The 9,125-nt window shown below is 40.7% G+C and overlaps 1 protein-coding gene across 2 annotated transcripts in view; it reads right to left on the reverse strand.

The window, feature by feature from the left end:
- Positions 1 to 3,654: 3,654 nt before the first annotated feature.
- The window catches only part of esama (endothelial cell adhesion molecule a), a 62,560-nt gene continuing 57,089 nt past the window's right edge, over positions 3,655 to 9,125 (reverse strand). Inside the window, exons 3-7 of one of the 2 annotated variants that reach the window (XM_020613537.1) lie at positions 8,584 to 8,761; positions 8,299 to 8,454; positions 7,556 to 7,678; positions 7,239 to 7,371; positions 3,655 to 6,889 (exon numbers count right to left, since the gene is read on the reverse strand). In XM_020613537.1, the coding sequence (XP_020469193.1) occupies positions 6,373 to 6,889; positions 7,239 to 7,371; positions 7,556 to 7,678; positions 8,299 to 8,454; positions 8,584 to 8,761 (1,107 nt within the window). In that variant the 3' untranslated portion in view covers positions 3,655 to 6,372. Of the gene's footprint in view, positions 6,890 to 7,238; positions 7,372 to 7,555; positions 7,679 to 8,298; positions 8,455 to 8,559; positions 8,762 to 9,125 lie in introns of both variants that reach the window. The other variant, XM_020613536.1, reaches the window with a different exon arrangement.

Raw genomic sequence — 9,125 nt, forward strand, 5'->3', positions numbered from 1 at the left:
TAGTGATGGGCAGATGAAGCTTCATGAAGCATTGAAGCCTTTCATCCAATTGGTTCACTCCAGCGCAAAGCTTCTTGAAGCTTCATTTGCTCTAGGAGGACATCTACTGGATGCAACACTATCTGTTGGCATGAATTTGAAGTGTGTGGCATGTTGCAGAAAGCCTGTGAATAAAACTGTATGCCAAATAAAGAAGTATGCACATCCGAACCACTTCCTGAATCAGTCACGTGGTACAGCCGGGCAGCGAGGCTTCGGACGTCATCATTTTCAGCTCCTCCCCTAAACGACGCAAGCCTCGATACGCGCATCGCGGAAACGCCCCCTCCCCTACTCGGCACACGCCTCGAAGCCTTGATACGAAACGTCACATCACTAGTTATTAAATAACAGGGCTGACTTTTATTACTCAGTTGTAACACATTTATTTGAAATTACAGTTACTTGTTACAAATATGCCCACTCGACAATTGGCCTTTTACTGGAATGAAGGGGCCACCAGAGGGTCTAACAGGAAGACACAATATAAAGAATATATTTACATATAAAAATGTAAACAACTGGATGACTGATGCATTGAAATGCATTTACAGTATTTGTTATTCTGACAAGGGTCTATGTACACCAACCAGCAGTCTTATAAAATACTAAACAAAAAAATGTTAACAATCATAAGATTAACATGAACAAAAAAAGATATATACATGTGAAATTCACTGCCCCCTGTTTCCCACCTCCCATCTCTGTCTTTCCATCTTGTACAAAGCAGAATCCTGAAACTCTTTCCAGGTCATCTCCTTCGCCATGCCATGATCTATGTATAAGGAAAATACTTTAGTGGGACAGTAAATGCACTTCTTCACCATTCCAGGGAAGCCTGTATGTATGTAAGAACTACAGTGCCTTGCGAAAGTATTCGGCCCCCTTGAACTTTGCGACCTTTTGCCACAGTTCAGGCTTCAAACATAAAGATATAAAACTGTAATTTTTTGTGAAGAATCAACAACAAGTGGGACACAATCATGAAGTGGAACGAAATTTATTGGATATTTCAAACTTTTTTAACAAATAAAAAACTGAAAAATTGGGCGTGCAAAATTATTCAGCCCCCTTAAGTTAATACTTTGTAGCGCCACCTTTTGCTGCGATTACAGCTGTAAATCGCTTGGGGTATGTCTCTATCAGTTTTGCACATCGAGAGACTGAAATTTTTGCCCATGCCTCCTTGCAAAACAGCTCGAGCTCAGTGAGGTTGGATGAAGAGCATTTGTGAACAGCAGTTTTCAGTTCTTTCCACAGATTCTCGATTGGATTCAGGTCTGGACATTGACTTGGCCATTCTAACACCTGGATATGTTTATTTGTGAACCATTCCAATGTAGATTTTGCTTTATGTTTTGGATCATTGTCTTGTTGGAAGACAAATCGCAGTCCCAGTCTCAGGTCTTTTGCAGACACCATCAGGTTTCCTTCCAGAATGGTCCTGTATTTGGCTCCATCCATCGTCCCATCAATTTTAACCATCTTCCCTGTCCCTGCTGAAGAAAAGCAGGCCCAAACCACGATGCTGCCACCACCATGTTTGACAGTGGGGATGGTGTGTTCAGGGTGATGAGCTGTGTTGCTTTTACGCCAAACATAACATTTTGCATTGTTGCCAAAAAGTTCGATTTTGGTTTCATCTGACCAGAGCACCTTCTTCCACATGTTTGGTGTGTCTCCCAGGTGGCTTGTGGCAAACTTTAAACAACACTTTTTATGGATATCTTTAAGAAATGGCTTTCTTCTTGCCACTCTTCCATAAAGGCCAGATTTGTGCAGTATACGACTGATTGTTGTCCTATGGACAGAGTCTCCCACCTCAGCTGTAGATCGCTGCAGTTCATCCAGAGTGATCATGGGCCTCTTGGCTGCATCTCTGATCAGTCTTCTCCTTGTATGAGCTGAAAGTTTAGAGGGACGGCCAGGTCTTGGTAGATTTGCAGTGGTCTGATACTCCTTCCATTTCAATATTATCGCTTGCACAGTGCTCCTTGGGATGTTTAAAGCTTGGGAAATCTTTTTGTATCCAAATCCGGCTTTAAACTTCTCCACAACAGTATCTCGGACCTGCCTGGTGTGTTCCTTGTTCTTCATGATGCTCTCTGCGCTTTAAACGGACCTCTGAGACTATCACAGTGCAGGTGCATTTATACGGAGACTTGATTACACACAGGTGGATTCTATTTATCATCATTAGTCATTTAGGTCAACATTGGATCATTCAGAGATCCTCACTGAACTTCTGGAGAGAGTTTGCTGCACTGAAAGTAAAGGGGCTGAATAATTTTGCACGCCCAATTATTCAGTTTTTTATTTGTTAAAAAAGTTTGAAATATCCAATAAATTTCGTTCCACTTCATGATTGTGTCCCACTTGTTGTTGATTCTTCACAAAAAATTACAGTTTTATATCTTTATGTTTGAAGCCTGAAATGTGGCAAATGTTTTTAAAGGGCATTTTTTGGGTTTGTCAGACCTTAAGCACCATAACCTTTAAAAAAAACTTTGTCGAGCAGTAGAAATATCTGACAGGACCTTGCTGGTAGAAGAAGTGGATGGAAGAACCATCATTCTCATACCTGGACTTTGGCTGGCGAAAGAGTTGGAAGAAAAATCAGTATGTTAACATTGTTTTATTTCATTCAGCACAGCCCACTCTGTTCTTTAGTCTGACAGACTGGATTTCTTTAACAGATGTTAAAGTGATGAAATCCTACTTTTTGTTACAGTAATTTATTAAACATATTTATTCAGCTGTAAGCTGATGGGGACTAACTGCCGGTGGCAGCAGGAGATTAAATCAAACAGATAAGAGATAAGTTTATATACAAACCTCTGACTGTTGCCTCAGTCTGACCCAGTGAGAAGGAATTTGGTGTTGAACGCTGTTAAAATATGTTTTGCATGTTCTTAAACTACTTCTAAACCTGTATTTAGTTTTTTGATGTTCAAATCAAGTTCAATCTTCTAGGTGGTTATGTACCCTTTTGCGGGACTGTCCAGTCTGTTTCCTGACAACCTTCTTCAGAGATGTGTAATTTGTAAAATGTTTATTACCAAGAGTGCTGTTCAGTCTGACAATGACTATTACAGCAGACACTTCAACCTGAGAATTGCATCTCTCTCTTTCCCACACAGACCATCTTTGCTGCCCTCTGCTGGTTGACCTTGAATTTTGAAATCACCTCTGGGAATGTGTAATCCAAGAGTAAACCTAACCAAAATGAATTCATTACTTGTCAGTGTTTTAGGTACACCAAGCTAAAATGTATGTAGTCTAATACAGCAGTGCTGTAATTAATCCACCCTTCAGATTTTGTCAACAGTTTTAGAGAAGCCATGACTCAACTGTTCAACCATTTTGCAAGATTTGTGCTGTTGTTGAATTGTACTGCATCATACTGACAGGGGTTTCTATTGTTTTGGTCACCTCCCTTATGTCAGGAGAGCTACGTTTAGTTATTGCTACTTAAGATAGTTGCTTACAGGTATAGTCTAACCTTGCACAGTGAATATAACTACTTGCTACTAAACATTCACTAACTAACTAAACAGTTTACTAAAAACTGAATCACCACTGACTGTAATATCTATTAAAAAACACGGCATAAAACTACACAAATGACTTGTGAAATAATATTACAGGGAATGTGAGCTGGAATTTCTGGCTCAAGCTCATTATGACTGCACTGGAATTTGAGATTTAATCAGTGCACATTCTGATTATACGAACTTCTGGTACAAATGAAAAGATCCAAAGTAAGAAGCTGCTTTGAAAACCAGCAAGAGCACTTCCAAGCTGTAAGCTGAACAAACAGGCCAAGTTATTTTAAAGATGCACATTTTGGACAGAAAAAAAGTCCATTCTCATACACAAATGATCATTTGTAATTTATTTTAAAAAGCATTTAACATCATCATAAATATAGAGGGTACAAGTGCACACAGGACATCAGCAACCACAGTTTAGGCCTAATGTTTAAGCATGTGTAGCCACCAGTTTGTCCACAGTAGCTCAGTCCATCTGGGCTTTAGTTTGTAAACTGTTCAACGTTTATAATTCTGCTTATGTGCTCTCATACATCACTGCATAAAGATAGGGACTTGTCTGGAATACATTTTAATGTTTGCAATGCACCCTTTCACAAGTGTGCATTGCACTGTCTATTAACTCTAGATCTGTACAGACTATAGTAACTCCTCCTCAAAATGATTTCCTCAACATCCTCAACTTTCCACATTGAATTTTCCCCTTTTATTCTTATACATTAAAAATGATACATACCAAAACAGAACCATCACAGCTTCAAGATACCGATCCTGTTTGCCTGTGGGTTTTGCTGTCACTCTCCTGCCAAGCTTGTGTCAAATGACTACTTTTCGAACTGCTCTATAAAGGAAGCTTATATTTTCTGTCCATATCAATTTTCCTATGTTTCAGTTCTTGTTTTTACCAAATGCTACCATTCCTATGTACATTACAAAAGCTAAATAAACACATGCTCCAGTGTAATGACCATACAGCAGAGCTGACTACGTAGATCAACATTTACAAGGTTTTTGTTTTCTTTCTGAATCTCGATGATGCTTAAATGACTTAAACAGGCATTTGCTTGACTTGAAAGTGGCCAGAATGGGGTTTTAAGAACCTCACAATTAAAAATAATATTTGGTTTTCGGTGCTTAAGTTTGTATAGGAAAACTGATTATCAATATGTGTGGAAAAAATAGGAGCAGGCATTTTTTTTCCTCTTTTTTGATAGAAAATACATTTGTGGTTTTCAACATGAGTTTTAAACCAATATCCAGTTCTTATTTTTCTAAGTAAGATGAAGCCAACAAAAATAGTAAGTTATACTACACAGCCTTATGTTGGTATATTGTCTAATTGCCCCTCGGCCCCTTGCCTTGCATGGGGATATGTATGTGCGCATTGAGAACCGATGTACCAGAGTTAAATTCCTCATGTCCAACACACCTGGCCAATAAAGCTGATTCTGATTCTGGTTGTGAAGTGGATTGATTTGAACTAGCAAGTTTACTCCTCCAGCCTCGAGAAGGAATAATGTATATTCCCCGTTGTCTTCTCCTTCCCCATAATAGGAAATGGCAGAAAATGACTAACTGGGCACCTTAACATTGGTGTTAAACTGCTGATTGTTGTAGTGATTACCTTGTCTCTTTTCTTTATCTCAGCTGTCATGTTACTGTCCCTGTTTCCTTAGTGCACACATAGAGGAACTCACATCGTTTCACTGTCAATCGAATGGGTAAATAGGTTTGTCTAAACAATCTAAAGGCTGTAGGTAATGGCTGTGAATCATTATGTGTTGAGTAAAGCATTTTCATCCCCCACTGACCTCAGAAAACAAGAGCACATCAACATAATGAAGCAACACACACTGTACTGTCGGTCTTTGCTTCAGTATCCAGTGTTGCAAACATTACCGGTATCATAAGCTCCATACAGGCTGTAGCCAACAATACTCTGTGCTATTACACACGTCACAGAAAATAAATATCATATATACAATTTCAGTGCTGTCGGCACATTTAAATTATTACAACTCAAGTGAAGGAAGCCATCATACTTCAGTTTTGAAGAGTATCATAAGAAGCTTTTGCTAATCTATGTTTGAAAAAACAATTCTAAGACCATTTTCTGTGATCAACCACTGGGAGAAATTAAGCCAGAAAAGGAGTAGGATACTTCACAATGCCAAACTTAACCAGTATAACATTGTTTTGTCTTTCGTTCCATAAGTCTACTGTACAAATATGCTCATTAATACATCAGTCTCCACAGACTACTTTATTCTTAATGAGTCCTCCTGTGGCTAGTTCAGTAAAGATGATGGACAAAAAGGAGCAGACCTTTGTCATTTCACCATTATTTCATTTGTTTGTGATGATTTATTGGCTTTTCACACTGTAAAATAGGTATGGCAGAAAGGAAAATAAAAGATTTTTAGAAGAAACTGAAACATTTAAATGCTAAATCTGAACATTAGAAATGCATTGACAAAATAGAAAAGATGATACTAGATAAATGTATTAAAATCATATCTATACAATCTATACAGTTCATATAGAATATAAAAGATGTAAGTAAAGCAAGTGATCAGTCTGTGCCTGACAATCCTGGCATGAAGACTTCTTGGTGCAAAAACATAAGTGAATTTGATCTTTTCATCTACTGTGATTCTTTGCTAAATAGTAGTTAAGATGTTCCCTTTAAAAACCATCAGCAGCTGACCCTTGTGAAGAGTGTAAAGGGACAGTATTTCACTGTTTTTTGTCAACAGGACTGTTTTGCCAGTGCTGGCTGGCATTAGACCAGAGATCCAGCTTGATTCTGTGCAGGCACCATAATGGGCACCCCTCCCATGCGGGTGATGTTGGAGGCAGTTATAATGGAAGTGACGAGTGGTTGGGGGGAGGGAGCGACTTGGAGCTGCACCTGAGGCTGGTTGTAGGCCTGTGGCAGTGCCTGGGCCTGGGGCAGATGGGTGTAGCACTCTGGTCTGGGTAGGGAGCTTCCATTGGTACTGGCCTCAGAGGAGATGGGCTGTTCATGCGGCAGGGCGGTGGCGTTGTAGCTGTAATGAGTCGGGGTGGAGACCCCTTGATGGCGGGGCGGTTGGTATCCAGCTGTGCTGCCCATGGCGGTGATGATGGAAGCGGTGTCTGAAGGGGGGCGCTGGGGGTATTGCTGCAGGTGGTGGTGGGAGGACTCTTTGTGATGCGGGCTGGAGGCAACTGATGACAGAGTGCCATTCTTGGAAATGATGTCTGAACCCATGCCACTCTTAGCCCAGGATACACGTTTTGGAGCCTGAGCATCCTCCCTAGAGGTGGACAGGACAGAGTGGTTTGTGACTGTTAATTATCTGGATGTAAAAATGGCAGTCAACCACAGAGCTACAAACATGGCAGATATGTTTTGCAACCGGAACTAAGTGTTTTAGCTACAGTCATGACGTCTTGCCATCATCGCGCACTTTCCTTTGTGTAGCTGGTGTAAGAAGCATCAGGTTAAAGCATTTTCCTGGTTACTGAACACTTCAGTAGTTTACTCACTTCCTATAAACCAAAGAAGACTGTGGGAAATCCTCAGACAGCCTCCATGCAAACACTTGTTTGGGAACCTCCAAGTGAAATGTAAAGGCTGCTTGGGTTCAGGTCACTTGAACTCACTTGATTTCATTGGCCATGTCATCCTCACTGTCTCGCCGTCTCTTCACCAGGAAAACAAAGCAGATGAAGAGGAGAAAGATGAAGCCGGCCACTGAACCCACTGTGGCTCCAACGATCATACCCACATTGGTGGCTAGAATCAGAAAAACCACAGTGATTGTGTTACCAAAACACAGAATTGTACATAACATGCAAACTGTACTATTCTTGGGGAATATCTGAATAATGAGGTCACAAGAGAAGCCGTCAATCATAGCCTCTAAACAACTGTCATTTCCTAATTTTATGAATATACTGTGTTGCTGCGAGGTGCATACAGGTAACGATCTCCAGGTTGATGAGGCAGCTCTCCGAGCCGGCTGAGTTGCTGGCTGTGCACGCGTACTTCCCCGACATGTTACTGCTCAGGTTGTTCAGGTTCAGAGTGCCTGTCTTCTCATCTAAAAGAACATGGAACACGGAGGACTACAGTCAAGCATGCACACACACTTTATGTATATTTGTATGCGCGAGGGCATAACTGCACACACAATAACACAAAATCAGGCTGTGGATGCATCTGTTTCTTTGACATGTCAGCTCTTCAATATACCAAATATATTTTTTTACAAAGGCAGCAGGAGACGTGTTATCAGGCAATGCAGTATTTTGGAACTATAATCAACACATATTACACACATTTATTCACTTTCTGAGAGGTAGATGAGAAGCTGAGTACCATTCTCATATCATATTCTGTTCAATTTGAAGCTATAGGCAGCAGTAGGTTAACTTTGCTTAGCATGAAGACTGGAAGCAGATGGAACCAGTTAGCTTGGCTCTGTCCAAAAAAAACCTTTCTTTTAAAATTAGCCATACCCTTTTGGAGGTAAATGGAAGAGACTGGATGAAAACATCTACAACAGCACCACTGTCATCATTACAGAAAGCCTCCCTGTTGGTGTTTCTATTATTTTCATTTTAATTGAATCATTCTGACATGAAAAGCAACAGAAGAATGTCCATAGATCTTACTCCCCTGTGAAGATTAACAGTTAGTCACTGAGTAGGCACCACTCACTAAGCATGGGTGAAAAGAAGACCTCAGAAGTGGGACTGGTTTTCCTCCACTTGTACAGAGGAATGGGCTTTCCAGAGCTGGATGTACAGCTCAGAGTCACATTTCCTTTCAGCACAGGCTTCCCTGATACAGAGCACTTAGGAACAGAAGGAGGGACTGAGGGGAGAGGAAAGGAATACAAGATGTGTGTATTAAATTATATGACATAACTCCAACTGTATGCATGTCAGTTTTTAGTATTAAATAGATCCTGTATCGTACCCTTCACATCCAGACTGAGCTCACCAGTGAGGCCAGAGTTACCAGGAATAATGACCTGGCAGAGGTAGCGTCCTGAGTCCGACTCCTGCGTGTTGTTGATGTACAGTGATACATCCTGTGAGGGCATGCTAGTGCTGAACCCCACCCGGCCCTTAAACTGGGAGCTCCCGACACTTATGGTACCTTTGGTGTAGGAGATAATCTGGACAAGAGAACACAGAGCTCGTGTCAGACACAAGGAAACAGGAAAACAAAAAGAGGCTTGTAAGCACACACTTTGAGAACAAAGTACCTGTCCATACTAGAGCAACAGAGGAACCAGTTTCTTTGAGATTCATGTCAATATGATTGTGGCAGTGAACAGGGTCAAAAGAGTCTATAAGCTATTATTTCTCTGTAGCTTCTTCCGGTTCTTTTAAACCAGGAACTCTCAATGAGACGAAGTAGACTGCTTTAGATTTTATAAAAAATAACCGTGCTGGTTTATTCAGAGGATCACAGGTAAAATTTACATTACACGTCCAGATCTTTCTCTCACCCTCTACCTGCGCGCAGGCAGCAGAAAA

Source organism: Monopterus albus, unplaced genomic scaffold (genome assembly GCF_001952655.1).
Source record: "Monopterus albus unplaced genomic scaffold, M_albus_1.0 scaffold134.1, whole genome shotgun sequence".
Classification (NCBI taxonomy): domain Eukaryota; kingdom Metazoa; phylum Chordata; class Actinopteri; order Synbranchiformes; family Synbranchidae; genus Monopterus; species Monopterus albus.